General features: G+C 33.6%; 1 protein-coding gene across 3 annotated transcripts in view; it reads left to right on the forward strand.

The window, feature by feature from the left end:
- Positions 1 to 1,353: 1,353 nt before the first annotated feature.
- Positions 1,354 to 16,049, forward strand: part of LOC114178409 (protein MICRORCHIDIA 1-like) — a 29,658-nt gene continuing 14,962 nt past the window's right edge. For 2 of the 3 annotated variants that reach the window (XR_003603320.2, XM_028064281.2), the window contains exons 1-9: positions 1,356 to 1,662; positions 2,361 to 2,435; positions 3,776 to 3,810; positions 4,514 to 4,592; positions 4,703 to 4,792; positions 8,224 to 8,299; positions 11,759 to 11,837; positions 11,921 to 12,049; positions 13,138 to 13,236. Coding sequence is in view for 2 of the 3 variants with exons in the window: in XM_028064281.2 (XP_027920082.1) it covers positions 1,404 to 1,662; positions 2,361 to 2,435; positions 3,776 to 3,810; positions 4,514 to 4,592; positions 4,703 to 4,792; positions 8,224 to 8,299; positions 11,759 to 11,837; positions 11,921 to 12,049; positions 13,138 to 13,236 (921 nt within the window). In the remaining variant the exon portion in view is untranslated. Of the gene's footprint in view, positions 1,663 to 2,360; positions 2,436 to 3,775; positions 3,811 to 4,513; positions 4,593 to 4,702; positions 4,793 to 8,223; positions 8,300 to 11,758; positions 11,838 to 11,920; positions 12,050 to 13,137; positions 13,237 to 16,049 lie in introns of all 3 variants that reach the window. The other variant, XM_028064282.2, reaches the window with a different exon arrangement.

Consider the following 16,049-nt stretch of genomic DNA (forward strand, 5'->3'; position numbering starts at 1 on the left):
GCCTTACACTTATTCATTAAAAAATATTATTTACATTTTCATAATTTTATTAATTACTTTTACAAATTTAAATAATTACTCATAATATTATTTACTCAATATTATTTAATCAAAATATAAATTATCTACAATTTTATATATATATATATATATATATATATCCATCCTGATTTTCAATTTTATTTTTCAATTATAATTTTTAAAATTAAAAAAAATTAAGAATATTTAAAAAATACGTACTTATATTATTGTTTTATAATTTTTTATTAAATTATTAAATTGACATATCTTCTCATGACCAAATTTAGTATTTATCTTCATTTATATTTTTTTAAGTTAAAATATGTTTTTGTTCAAAAATCTAAATTAAGTTCTAAGATTTTTTTTTAGTCTTAATCAAGTCCATATTTTTTAAGATACGTAACAATTATGCCAATTTTGTTAGTATGATGATAACGGTGTTAAAAATGTGTCACGTGTCAACTCCTCATTTTTTTATTGTTTTTTATTTTTTTTTTAAAACTTTTTTTTTTTAATTTTCTTATTTTCTTTTGAAAATTATTCATGTCACGTGTCAAATCAGTAAGGTAACACATGTTAAGTCATTATCTGAATCTCAATTTGGTCCATATATTTATTATTTTGATTATATTTCAGTCTATTTTTTTTTTAATTTTCAATTTTATCATCTCCAAATTGAGACCAAATTTAACTTTTATATAAATTTTATAATAATATTTTATTAAAAATTTTAATAATATTAAGTTTATTTCAATTTTTATTTTACATTAAACTATACTTATATTTTTTTTTAAATTTTTAAATTTTTAAATATTTATTTTAACTTGTTACAAAATTGTTTTAAATAATTTATATACAAATGTAAGAGTTGTTTAAAAATAACAATTTTATAAATTTAAATATAAAATTTTAAAACAATTTTGTAAAAGGTTAAAATAAATATATTTAAAATTTTAAAATAAATAAATTGAAATGTAATCAAAATAACAAATATATGAACCAAATTGAGATTTCGACAATGACTTGACATGTGTCACCTTACTGACTTCGTGGCACAATATTGACGTGACACGTGGTAAGAATAATTTTCAATAAAAAAAAAAATTCAAAAAAATTAAAAAATTCAAAAAAATGAAGAACTCACCCGTAACACATCCTTAACACCGTTACTACCATATTAATATAATAAACTTAATTATTACGCATTTTTATAAATATGGAACTAATTGGGATACAAAAATCTTATACCTAATTAAGATTTTTGAAAAAAATATGAAGTTTTTAATTTTTTTAAACTTATTTCTCCTGAGCAAAACACGTATTTATCTTCACTATCGAAAACCTGGCACAGCAGTTGGTTTCCCAGTGTTCTCGATTCCTCCATGTCCTTGGTTCCCAAAACTGAGAAAAACGACGTCCCCGTCGTCGACATTGATAGCGACGGCGACGACGGCGTCACTGTAGCTTCGGCCATTAAAGACGAGTTGTCGCAGAAGATTCCATCGTCTCAAGTCGAGCTTGTGCAGCAAGAAACCCCTGTCTCCAGTTCCGCTCTTTCTGTCTCCGACGGCCGGTTTAGAAGTTTCTGGAAAGCCGGGGATTACGCTGTTGGTCCCTCTTCGAAGCCCACTGCCTTTCAAGGTTTTGCACATTGCCCTTTTTCACTTTAATTTTTTTCATTCCTCTAAAATTAATTTCATTACTCACACCGATCTCTTAGGTTATATTTTGACGAAGGTGTGAGGAGGGAAAAGGGTTGATAGAGTAACATGTGTGTATGATATTTTAAACATTGAATGGTTGATGATCGGAAAGTTACATGCTAACCTTTCGTACAAGGTTCTAAACTGTTATCGTGATTTTGTCGCAATTATTGTGGAAAATTGCAGACAAATGCAGCGGATGTGCCACAATTGCAGTCGCGGACACTCCATGAACATTGAAGTTGCGGCCAAAATTGCGGTCCTTGATAATTTTTTAAAACCTGGGTTTTTGCTTTATTTCTTTCATTTTGAGAAGTGTTTACCTGTATATGTTGTGAAGAGTCAAATAGAGAGATGTGGAAGAGACTAATCTCCGGACCTCTGTTGAGTGTTCATAACTGAATTAAAACATCCACGCTTGATGATATAACTGTAGAACGACCATAACAATAAAAACAACTTAAAAAGAAAAAGTTGCCATAGATTAAGGGTCATCTTATTCCTTCTTAATATTGTGATGGGTGAAGACTTTACTATTAAGTTATTGATTTAGGTTCAAAAGTTAACCCTTATTTCTCTTTATCCTCTAAAGCCTGCCATTCAGGCATACCCTTAACTGTTTCCCTCCAATTTCAGGTCACTTAGAGCATGCCCGGGTGCACCCCAAGTTTCTGCATTCTAATGCGACTTCCCATAAATGGGCTTTTGGAGGTGTGCTTTCTTTGTCTCTCTTGTATTTGAACAAATTTTGGGAGTTGGTTTGATTTGTAGAATAAATTCGTTGTTTGAAAAATTAAGATAAGAATTATTTTATTTTTGAAATCCTTTTGATTCAAATTTTTTTTATAGATTTGGTTTGATTTTAATTTTAATAATTTTGATATTTATTTTCTCTCTTATTAGTTTAACTCTCGTACATATTCCAAGTAAATGTATTAAAGCAAATTACTTCATTCAAATTGTTCCATGCATCAAATTTTGTATGCAAAATCCGTCCAATTTATAGTGCAAGTACACTCCAAAAATGTTACCTTTTTGGTCTGGTTTGTGTGTAAAATTTACTTCTATAGAATGACTAGGTAATTTTCTTGCTAACATACTACTTTTTTCCTGGTTTGGAATGTAATTGTCTTTTTCCCAAGATGCATATTGTGTCTTTTGTAGTTTTGTTTAGTTGGAATCTATGATGATGTGCAGATATGATATGTCTGATGCAACATTATGATTATTCTGAAGATATAGGATATATCATGTGTAAGAAACTTGTCTAGATAGATATAAAATTCATAAAACATAACTCATAAAATTGCAATTTGGAAAATCTAAATTAACATACTAAAGTAAAAATTTATACATCATTATCACCATTAATGATTTCCTATTGTGATTATCTACACTACACGTAGGAATCATATCAATCTCATTTTTTCTTGAAATCAACTGTGAAGAGCGACAATTTCCCTTCTTGGGTTCATCAAGGGACAATGCTTCTTGGTTTGTACATTATACACGTTTCTATGTCTCACATGTAGTTGTAGTGGACAGTTTTTTTTGGATACAAATGTATATATGCGAAGTATCTGAGGGTGTTGGTTTTGGATACTTGAAGCGAATTATAGGTTCAGTATAGGTTGGAATATAGTGGCAGTGGTTGGATCTTTCATGCAACTGCTGCAAGTTTCTACCACTCGTGAATTTGGTTGTTTGAGAAAGCTAGAGCCTGATGCAACTTGTGCTCTCAGGCTTTATGAAGCATTAACTGGGCAAATAGAAAACATTTGTAGACTCTTTTTTTAAGGATATGATATGTTTAAAGACTTGTTTCTTATTGAGTTTCCTTTTCAAATTGCTGTCTGTGTTTCTACAACTTAGGATGGTTTTATTAATAATAAAACTGATATGTTTCTAAGATAATTTTGGATAGCAAGGAGAGTGTTTGGAATATCTAACTGTTTATTTTAAATGTTGAATGAAGACTTATTGCTTTAAATATTTTTCATATATGATGGATTACTTGTTTATTCATAGTATATGCCTTTCTTAATTGGCAGCAATTGCTGAGCTTGTGGATAATGCTGTTGATGAGGTATGATTCCAGTAGAAAGTATTTTACTCTTTTCTAGGTAGTAAGATAATCAGTTAGTCAGTGTGACAAAAATATTGTTGAGGACTTTTAGCTTTATGATAAGCTACTATGGTTTAAATGCACTTTTGACTGAGTTTATATTATAGCATTTCAAAGTTGGTCGACTGACAAGGGTTAGTTCACCTGGTTGATGGGGATAAAAAATTGTATTCTCCATGTGCATGGGTTTGAAACCCCTTTTACTAGTATTCATGCTGGGTGTCAATTCCTCCTTGGGAAATCTTTGATGCCCAGGGTAGTTGAATAGCCTCCTTCGAAGAAGAAATTGTTGGAGTAGGATATTTAGGTAATCCTATGAGTGGGTTCTACCTTCTCCTTTCTGGTCCTATCCTACTATCCTATTTTCTTAGACATGCCTGTAGTACCCGGAGTCACTGTCTTGGATCACTATTTCTCAAATGAAAATATTTTAGTTTAAATGGAACCTATGTATTAGGTTTAAAAGGATCACGAATATTTTGAATTTGAATTAACAAATATTAGTCATATTTGTTTGGCTGTAGAACCTGAAAATCACTTGCATGCTTGCAAAACTTTCCTCCAAAAAAGTTCTGTCTATGAGGAACTACTAATAAGCTATTTGGGAATTGTTGTTATAGAACATGAGTATTACTGAATACTGAATTTTGCTCTGTACTTTAAGATTCAAAATGGTGCAACTTTTATAAAGATTGACAAGTTTGATGTCAAGAAGGATAATTCACCAGCATTATGTTTCCTAGGTATGCTATCCAATTCCAAACATGCATTTTATTTACTGTGTAATTTTTTTTTTTGTTTGATGTTAGTTATTCTCAACAAAGTTTTAATACCGCACTTGTTTCCTATGCAGATGATGGTGGTGGAATGGACCCTAGCTCAATTCGAAAATGCATGAGCTTGGGTTATTCATCAAAGAAGTCAAAGACAACAATTGGACAATGTATCTGAAATTATTTTATTCATTTTTTTAACTTTTTCTGCACTTGACTTAAAGAACTCTACTCATGTTAATATTTGCATAAACATTTATATCCCTTTCAAAAGGTGTTCAATTTGTTTTCTATTTAATTTTTTTTTTGATACATGCACTATGTTATATTTCTAGGGCGAGAACAATGAGAATGGAAATATTTAAATAGGGACTCAAACTAAGCAAATTTTATCCCTTTCGCAATTTTCTTTCATTTAAATCCCCAATATTCTCATTTTCCAAGAACCTTCATAAATTGAACATGGTTTAAACCTTTTTGTGCCCATAACTCCCAAAGAAAAACATAAAATTTACACCCAAAATAAAATAAAAACTCAAAATTTCACTCTCCAAACCTTAGTCATACATCCTACAAAATCCTGGATTAATCCTAATTCAATATCACAAACCGTTTTGTAAGGTAAAGTTTGCACCTCACTTTTATATATATATATATATTATAATTTAACATTATTTCTAATCGATGTGAGATCTCTAACAAACTACCTCATACTGAAGTTTAGTCATCTCAGGTGTGAGAATAGATATTTATGGGTGGTTTGACAGTGGTCTAATAGCAGTTGACAATATACCTATCAAATCTTGTCTGAATAGGCTCTCATGCAATCTCAAGTTTAGAAGGAATGATATTCTACTTTATTGTATCAATTATGAGATCGTTGGACTTATTAATACATGAACCTGTTGGTTACTTTAGGAAACTGTTGGTTACTTATCATATAGAGCCTTTCTTAGCTTGCAAACAGTTCCTGTAATGCGTCCCCCCTGACAATCACAGGGTCATTGAAAACAGTCAATGACTGAGTTTGTCTCTTGGGTAACATAAGCAAATCGGTAAGAATTAGCAAATTGGTCACATGCAGGCACATTATTGACCACTAAGGAACATTTGAGAACCTTTCAATTCTGAAGAAAAAGATTTTCAATTCTGCATATTTTGTCCTAGAGTGCAGACTTGATTATGGTTCAAAGCAACTATGCTTTGATTGCCACGGTAAGGGCCTGGTATGGCACAATTGCTCTTCAGTTCGTAAAGTATAGATTGGATCCAGAGAATCTCAGAGGCTGTAATGGCAAGGGTTTAGTATTTTGCTTGTGCATTTGACCTTGCGACCAGAAAGAGACCATATTGGCACCAAAAGCACCAGAAGTAGGCCTTCTGTCATCAATATCGAAGGTCCTATCTGCTTCACATGATTCAGAGAGATTGTCTTCGTTAGGAGTAAATGCAGTTTGTAGATAGAAACCATGAGAAATAGTTATTTTTGAGTAGTGAAATATCTGTTTAACAGATCACACATACTTTAAACAAATGCAAACTGGACTAGTGTTTTAGTGAGCCTTCTATACCATGCCTAAGGAGTTTGTTTCAAACTATAAATAGCTTTCAAATGCTTGACTTGACAAAGTGAGCGCCTAGTCAACTTTAGTATTGGAAGCTGTTAGACAATGTGATGAAGTAGAGTATTGTTAGAGCTGATAATAGTTGGGCGGAGGGAGAACTGGCTGGTAGATCATAAATAGTGGTAGCAGTGTGCCCAAAATTGAAGCACATTAACATTGAATAGATGACCGATCATCATGTTTGTGTCGAGGGCCATAACAACCACTATGACCTTTGAGAACATCTATAGTTATAGTGATTGCATGAAGATTGGTCAGGAAGCTTGATTTACAGATTCACCCTGTGAGTGGCAAGAAGATTGAGTAGTGGCTTCATTGACATTAATTACGGTTTTTTCTAATGACTTCTTGTTCTTTTTGAGTTGCAATTCTTGGGTAAGAATCAAAAGCTTAAACTTTCTCAACCTACAATGATCTAGTTTACTCAACTATAGAAATTGCGGGATCATATTCTTTAGGAAGACCTTCAAGAATTATATGCATCTATTCTTGATATGAAATAGGATCAACAACCACATAACAAGCATCGATGAAAGCCTTTATGGAAAAAATTTAGTAAAATATCAACCTTCAAGAGAAGTGTTGAAAAGCTTCAATCTCACATGTTGCACCTTCTCATAGATGTTGAAAGTGAGCATGAAATTTCTTTGAAATTTAGTATGCATGTTTACACCCTAGAATGTGTGAGAGAATTGTGGTAGAGGGTGAAATTATAACCAAGAGATCAATAATTGATTCTGCAACTCCTAGGGAAGGAATTCAGGATTCACTTCATTGAGATCACAACTATTAGCAATGAGTAACTTCGGTGGAATTTGTTAGGCTTCAAGATAATGGTGAAGTCTTTGAGCTTTGATATCTGGTTTGACCAGCTGTCTCTGTGAAAGAAAACTTTTGCCCTCAAGTTTCTTTATGGTTTGATGAGAGAAAGTAACCAGAACAGAAGTGGGGGAGGACTAGGTGATGGTGGAGGACTCTTGGAAGCCATGGATGTGGGTTCTTAGGCTCTTGATAGAAATAACAGATTGGGGTCACAACTTAACTAATCTATAACAGATTGACAGATGTACTAAAGAAACTAAATGTAAACTAAAAATAAAGAGAAAGAGATAAGATTTAAGAGAACTGAAAATTATGTTTTTCATTACATTGGAATGAGATACAACCATCTATATTCATACAAATTACAGTGGCTTCCTGAGGAAGCTAAAAAAACCAAGCCAGCATACAGATCTATGTAACTAACTGATGATTCGGGGTTAATGACTATAGCAGAAACTAACTAATGGACCGCTCAGCCTAAAACTGACTGTCCAACATAGAAACTGATGGCTCTGCATAACAGACAATTAAACACTTGACTGCTTAGCCTAACAAACAATTGAACTCTAGACTGCTCAGCAGAACTGACCCATGAGGCACTGACTCTAACATGAACACTAGACACAGACCAATACTGACGTCTAAACATGGCTTGGCTCCAAAATATGGGGCATGAGGACACTGCTTCTATATGTATGTGTTTGTGTCTATATATATATATATATATATATATATATATATATATATAAATCAACATAACAAAAATCTCAATTGTGAATTAAGATTTGTATAGTTCACATTCTAAAATCAAAATTGTTAAGCTTTATATAGTTTTCATATAATAAAGAGCCCTCAAAGATAAACTAAAAATATATTTGTTAATAGTTAAAACAACTAGCTAAATCGTAGGAACTATTTTTATATATATTTTATAATAGGAGTGTCTATGAAGTGTTTAACCAATAATTGGTGTCGTCCCACTCCACTTGTTTGGGAGGTGTCTAAACTGTGTTGAAAAGTATTTAAGCTGACAAAAGATATTCATTAATTACAACACATTTCAGTAGTAATTAACCAATTGTTTTGGGGTGAATGTTGCTAGTTTTGATGCACTTTAATTGTTTATTTGTAAGTAACATCTTGTTTTATGCTAGATGGCAATGGATTCAAGACTAGTACCATGAGACTGGGTGCTGATGTTATCGTTTTCAGTAGGGCAAGGCATTTGGGGTACACATTTTTAATTGGTTTATTTTATTCTATTTTAACTTTCTTAAATTTTCTGTTTTTCTTGTTGAATTTTTCTTTGGCCCCTTGGATGTTAACTATGAAAATAGGGAAAACTAGTTATAGGATTAATCATCCTTGTGTAGAAAATATACATAGGGTAATATATTTAGAATGAAAAATAATACAGGAAATTCGGGCTAGCTTGAATATACATAATATTGTAACAAACATAAGATATTGTAAGTAACAATATCTAACACTCCTCTTCAAGCTGGTGCATATAAACTGTATGTACTAAGCTTGTTACAAATATAATCAATTTTAGGTCCTCGTAAAGACTTGGTGAAAAAATCTACTAAATAATCACTTGAGTTAACAAACTTAGTCTTAATGTCTGTAGATATAATCTTTTCTTAAATAAAATTACAATCAATCTTAATGTGCTTGGTCCTTTCATGAAAAACAAGATTTGAGCTAATATGAAGAGCAACCTGATTGTCATATATAGGTGTCATTTGAGTGACATTTCAAAATTGTAACCCTATAAGTAATTGTTTAAGTTAACCAAGTTCACACGTGGTCGAGATCATAACTCTATATTTTACTTCTGCACTAGATCTTACCACAACATTTTTGTTTCTTGCTCTTCCAAGAAATCAAATTACCTCCAATATTAGGAGGTAGATCTTCTATCAGAAAGTGACTCTGCTCAATCAGCATTTGAATAGCATTGATTTCATCAAGCATGACCTAACATCAACCAGGATGGGCTAAGAAATCACCTACGGATTTTGGAATTGACACAGTAGAAATATATGAAAGGTAGGTATAAAAAGATGGAGATAATCTATGGTAACTCAATGTAGCGTAATGAGGAGATGGAGATAATCTATGGTAACTCCATCTTTATTTTCCTCTATGTATGTTAAAGTATCCAAAACCGTGTGTTTTTGAGATAATATGGATGCTTTATTTATATTGAGAAAAAGAAATCAATACAATAAATAAAGGAGATTTGATATCTTCTAAACACAAAGATATGACACAAAAGTAAATATATGATACAAAAGTAAATAAAAGTATTTCCAAAAATTACATATATATACACATACACACATAATCTTAATGTTTTTTATGATATAGGATCAACTCCTCCTATACTTTTAACACTCCTCCTTAACCTGGAGCATATAGGTCATATATGCCTAGCTTGTTGCAAATTTAATCGATCCTTGGTCCTCTTAGAGATTTGGTGAGTTTGTCAATTGTTCATTAGAGTTGACAAGTCTAGCGTTTCAATGTTTGGTCCTCTTATGAAAGACAGGATTAGAGACAATGTATAATGCCTGTTTGGTTGTCACATACAAGGTGCATTTGGGATCTTTCTTCAAATAAGTTATTCGAGGATTTGCTTTAGCCATATGAGCTCACAAGTGACTAATATCATGATCTTGTATTTTGCTTCTGCACTTGATCTTGCCATCATAGTTAGTTTCATCTCCATGATATTAAATTATCTCCAACAAGAACACAATACCTTGAAGTGGAGTGTCTATGGTGACCCAACCTAGTCAGCATTGAAATACCCTACAATTTGAGTATTTCCCTTATCTTCATAAGTGAGGCCTTTTCCAAGAGCCTTCTTTACATTCTAGGATTCATAGAACTGCATCCCAATGGCCTGAACAGGGAGAGTTTAAAAATTGACTTGCTCATTGCATAGGTGATGTCTGTATTGGTCACAATGAGGTAATTTAACTTACCAGCTAACCTTCTGTGTATCTCCCGTAATCAAAATAAGGTTCTTCATGGTCAGGTATACGTTTGACACTTAGATCGATTGGTGTGCCTACAAACTTAACATATATCATCCTTTTTATTTTAGAATTTTAGGAGTATATTTTGAGATATGACCAAGATCTTTTGTTTGGAACTTTTGAGCAAACTATTGTTTTAGTTGTATAATACCTTCCTTATCACTACCTTTGATAAGGTGACGTCCACATATACATTGAGTTAGATACATTCTCAGGGAGAATGATAAAAGGACAAAGACTGATCAACATCTCTTTGAGGGTCATTCCAAACCGTTGGATGATAGTCCAAAACCACCCATGCATAGGGTGATTGCTTGAGGTTATATGGGGACCTGTGCAGGTGACATACCCCTATTAGATGACTCCGCCTGAGCAATAAACTTAGGAGTTTGTTTCATGTATATTTCTTCATCAAGGTCACCATGTAGAAAATGTGGTTTTGATTTCAATTTGAAACATAGTCTAATGTCGAATAATTACAATGGAAAAGAAAAATCAAATAAATATCATTTTGGCAATAGGAAAGGGTCACTATAATCTTGGCCTTTGATTTGCGTCCAGCCTTTGCAACCGGTTGAGTTTTATAGTAATCAATGTTGCTATCATGTCTTGTTTTTAGAGTATACAACCATTGACACTGAGCAATTGATTTGCCAATTGGAAGAGGAACAAATTCCCAAGAACCACTACTTTCAAGAGCACACATATTGCTTATAGACACTCTGAGTGTGATAAAACTTCACCAAGAGACTTAAGAGCATGAGTAGATGATAATAAGGACAAACAAGTATATTGTATTGGAGAAAGCCTATGATAACATTTGTTCGTATAATGAGGAGAAGGATTACGGATAGAATGTACCTTTTCGAAAAGCAATAGGCGAATCATTTTTAGATGGGACAAAATTTGGTACAAGAGATGGCTTCGAGGAAGTTTACGGCATGACCTCCACCATATCATTATCTGTCAAAGATGGATCTTGTGTACTAGAATAGCTATTGGTCGTAGATGATGTTGATATACCTGAAGTGATGTAGGAGAAATGCCTGGTGTTGATATATTCGAAGCAATGCAGGAGAAATGTCTGTTCTAGTTTTCTGCATTTACCATGGTGTTGATATATTTTGTGTTTGGAATAATATAAAAATAAAAATGATCATATTTAAATGAGACTAAAAGGAAAAAAATGACTAAGAAAATTGTGATTGCTATATATATTAGTGGAATGTTATATTTGTGGCTATTTTAGGAATAAGGGGGTAGTGTGGGGATCTTGGGACATGTTATCTTATTTAGCATGGGTAATAAAGTCTTCTATTAGATCAAGGTTTAACCCAAAAAGGCAATGCTCATAAAACAGGATTATTAGTTCTACACCAATGAGCGACAGTGCTGACTTCTAAGTACTCTGCGGACACATGTTAAATGTATCTAAATGTATTCGTGTCAAATATGTCTTTTACACATATACGCTTTCCTGATGAACATTTTGGTTCATCAGAGTTGATACTATATTTTCTATCCTGACCTTGTCCTTTTGGGTTTCATATGCACAGTTCTTCATTTTCTGGAGTTACATTTGTAACTTTTAATCTTGGATAAGATTTTGTTCTTTTAATTTCTAAAACTTTTAATTTTTCAGCCGGGCAACACAAAGTGTGGGTTTACTATCCTATACCTTTTTGCGGAGAACTGGGCAAGATGATGTAGTTGTTCCAATGGTGATATTTCCTTCCTCTAATGTTTAAATACGTAATATAAAATGTTTTCTGCTTTCGTTTATTTAGTTTCCTTTTCCTTGCAGATAGATTTTGACACATCTGGCCATTGGCCTGAGCCAATTGTATATAGCTCACAGGATGAATGGACAGCGAACTTGAAAACAATTCTTGATTGGTCTCCTTTCACATCAAAGGAGGAGCTCATGCTTCAGGTTCATTGCAATTGATTGTATCTTGACAAAAAAATATTATTTGGAAATGATCATAAGTAAATATTTTTGTATACAGTTATTTTGATTTTGGGTAATATTTTGTTGTTTGCCTGTAGAAAATAGCTTATCCTTGGGTAATTTTTCCAGATTCATTGTCTATATTATGAACACATTATGACTGCTGTGCAACTTTTCTTTTGATGAGAAAGCATCATAAGATGCAGAAATTACAATGGAGTGTCCGAAGTCATTTGGAGAAAGAATAGTCAAAGACAAAACAGCTAAGAAAAAGAAAACATGAATGACAGAGCTTTTGATAGGTCTGTTAGTTGAGAGACTTGTTTACTAAAATAGGGCATGAGCGTAAAAATAAGAAGAGGGGTTGAAGAGGAGTTAGTATGGTTGCTAGGGAGAGTATTAAATCTCTTGAATATCTTGGGAATTTCTGCACTCTTTTTGTTGATCAGTCTCTATACATTTTTTTTTGTAATAAAGAAACAGTTTATATCTGCTTCCCAATCTGTCATCTTAGCTGTCAGGGAATCCCCTTAATACATTGTATTCTTTTTACCAAATATAAACTGAAATGTCTGATGTCATCTCAAATAAATTTTCATGCCATCAAAATCTCATTAATTATGTTCCAAGTTTATGCAAATTCAATTTTAAATTCCACATTGCTGCAAGACTTAAATTTCTACGGAAACCACTTGCAACTTTGTTATACGTTCTAAAATTTGGCACTAAGTGTGTTAGTTAGTTGGGGAAATTCGTATTTGAGCATGCCCTTGAGGTTTGTAGAAGTTGAAGTTAAAGGTTAAAAGCAGATATTTTGTTTTCTCAATTTAAGTAGAGGATTAATTTTACCCTTACCATTTCTATGTCTACATACTTTCTTAACATTTTCTATTTTGCTGACATCAATTCTAGCTACTATCCAAAACACTAGCATGTAAACAACTTCCTTTTAATGGTTGTGATTATAAATTGAATGTATTGTAGAGAGCCATTGGAGACTCTTCTTTCATTTTAAGAAGTTGATGCATTGTAGACTCCTTTCATTGACCAGTTTGTTTTACACTTTTCAGTTTGATGATATAGGATCACATGGAACCAAAGTTTTAATATACAATTTGTGGTTGAATGATGAAGGGATATATGAACTGACTTTTGATGATGATATGGAGGTATGTTGTATTTCTTCACTGCTATATTAACTTTATTCATTTGCAGGTTCGTTTTGGAAATGCATTTTGAGATATTCTTTATTGGTAGAGGACATATTCAGATATATGTTGGTGAGTATTTGTTGAAATTACAAAGTTTGAGTAGGACAAATGTGTTTCAAGATAAAAGTAGGTGATGAAGGCATATATTGACAGCATTATGTTGTGACAATATGAATTAGAAAATTATTTGTGATTCCATGTTTTCTTGAGAAATTGTTAAATTGTACTATGTAAGTGGGGACAAACCTCATCTCGTAAGATCTTTTAGGTTTAAGTTAGACCTAAATCTTGTATTGAGTTAGGAGAAAATGTTTTCATAAGCTACAATAGGATATTGTAATTATTACAAGTGTGCTGTTGTCTGATATTAGAGATCTCTTTGTAATCATTACATTAGGGATAAAGTTCTCTATATATGGATGTTTATGTACTATTTCATTAAATAAATTCAATAAAATCTTTTTCTCACATATAGTTTAATCTTTTTTAAACTTGGTATTAGAGCTCTCGATCTTCAGAAAGGTTTGCTTTCTCATTTTTTTCATTGATGTCTTAGTTGTGGATTCCGTTATTCTTTGGGTTGCCTAAAGTGCACCAATTACCTTTGTTTATTAGGTTTGCATGAAGTGCACCCAATTGGTGTTTCATGGCCACCATCTATGGCATTGTCATTTTCATTGTTGTTGCCCTCATCGCCACTGTTGTCTTCAAAGCCTCCAGTCTTAATGTGATCATGTTAGCAAATTTGTTGTCCTCTAATCGTCTAACTCTTGGAATTATCTCACCTTCAGAGCAGTCATCAATTTTGTGTCTTGCTTCCCTGAAGTAGACCTAAGGTGGATGTTCTAGACCTTCCTGTGTTGTCCTTTTGCCTTGGGTCGCATGTCTCCATTGAAATACCACTACTCGCAACATTGTTCCATTTTTTGACTTATCACTATTTTTTAAAGCCTTAGGAATCTCTTGTTTTGGCATGGTCTCTTCACTAGGTAATGTTGATCTTCCATGTTTGCCAGACGGTAGTTGTCTTAACGATTGAAATTATCTCCTATGGGCTATGTTAGATATTGTTTGATATTATTAAGATATTGTTAGATATTGTTAATCATAATATCAAACAATATCTTCTATTTACTTTATTTATTTTTAGTTACTCTTTTTAATTGTACCTCTCTCTATTATAAATAGATTACCTTATGTGTGGTTTATACACAAGGGAGATTAATCTCAAACCCTATTTTCTTTATTCTCAACATGGTATCTTTAAATAAAAGCCCATTCTAGCGAGATTTCTTTGACATTCTGTTCCACCCGCTATCGGGCTGCTAACAGACCACCCATTGATTCCTAGTCCCACACACGAGATGTATATACCTCGGCGTGAGGGGGTGTGTTGGAAGTTCCACATTGACTAAAGATAAGGCAATTTCATAATATATAAATGAGATGCAAACCTCACCTTACAAGCTGGTTTTGTGGGGTTGAGTTAGGCTTAAAGCCCACTTCTAACATGGTATCCGAGCTTAAGGTATTCTTTTGGCATTTTTTTTTCGTCGCCCCTGTCGCTGCAATCGCTGCCACCATCATCATCGCCGCTGTCGCCGGAGTGTCAGTTCCGACCGGCGGCCACACGGTTCTGATTGCCCTGGCCAAGCGACCTCAACGCCGCCAAAATCGTCGCCATCAGAGTAGCGACGCTCCCTCACGTGCTGTTTGACGTCGCCTCTCCTCTCGTTTTGCCGCCGCACGTGGCAGCGCGACATCCACTGTCTCCGGCAACAATCACTATGCCGGAATTGTCTCATTCTGCTCTTTCTGGATCTGGTGTTGTTGATTCAATCGGACCTCTTTGGTATTTTAGGGTTTTTTTCTCTCTCTTCCCTTCCTCCATGGCATCTTCCGCTGCCTCTTTCAGTTCTGAAATTTCTTCTGGTGTGTTTGACTCGTCCATCTACACTAAATGTACACTTATCCATTGAGAAGTTAATTGGCCCTAATTATGCCACATGGTCATCAGACGTCCGATTATGACTTAAGAGTCAGAGGTATCTTGATCATCTTGCCTCAAAAGCAGCTACTCTCACTCCTACTAAGGACGATTGTTGGGAAACCATTGATGCTCAATTATGTGTGGTTCTCAAGGGTACTCTTGATCCTTCGTTAAAGCAACTTTTTCGTTCCTACAAAACATGTGCTCAAATATGGGAGCATGCCAAGTTATTATACACCAATGATACTCAACGTCTCTATGGTGTTTGTTCTAAATTTGCAGATCTTATTTCCTCTAAACATCAAGACTCTATGATTGATTATATGGGAAAAATTCATGCTCTTTTTCATGAGTTCAATAAGTTATTGTCTCCTTCCTCGACCCTTCAATAAGTTATTGTCTCCTTCCTCGACCCTGCGTTGGCACCTCACTATGATGACCGGACTCGCCTTCGCAAACAGGGAAAAGGGCGTCCTAAGTGTGAACATTGTGGCAAGCTCGTTCACAAGATTGACAAGTGTTATGCATTACAAGAGTGTGAACATTGTGGCAAGCCAGGTCACAAGATTGACGGGTGTTATGCATTGTATGGTCGTCCTCCTTGCTTTGCTGTAGCTGTTCAGACCAACCTTTCCCCACCTTCGTCTACTGAGATCCGCCTTTTGTTTCATCCGATACATCTGCTATATTCAACAAATTTCTCAAATGGTATAAGGATCAACAGTCTTCTAATTCCACTGCATTTGTCGCTCACACATGTACATCTTTTGTTGGTCTGACT

Source organism: Vigna unguiculata, chromosome 3 (genome assembly GCF_037176805.1).
Source record: "Vigna unguiculata cultivar grain cowpea cultivar isolate G323 ecotype 2 chromosome 3, ASM3717680v1, whole genome shotgun sequence".
NCBI lineage: Eukaryota > Viridiplantae > Streptophyta > Magnoliopsida > Fabales > Fabaceae > Vigna > Vigna unguiculata.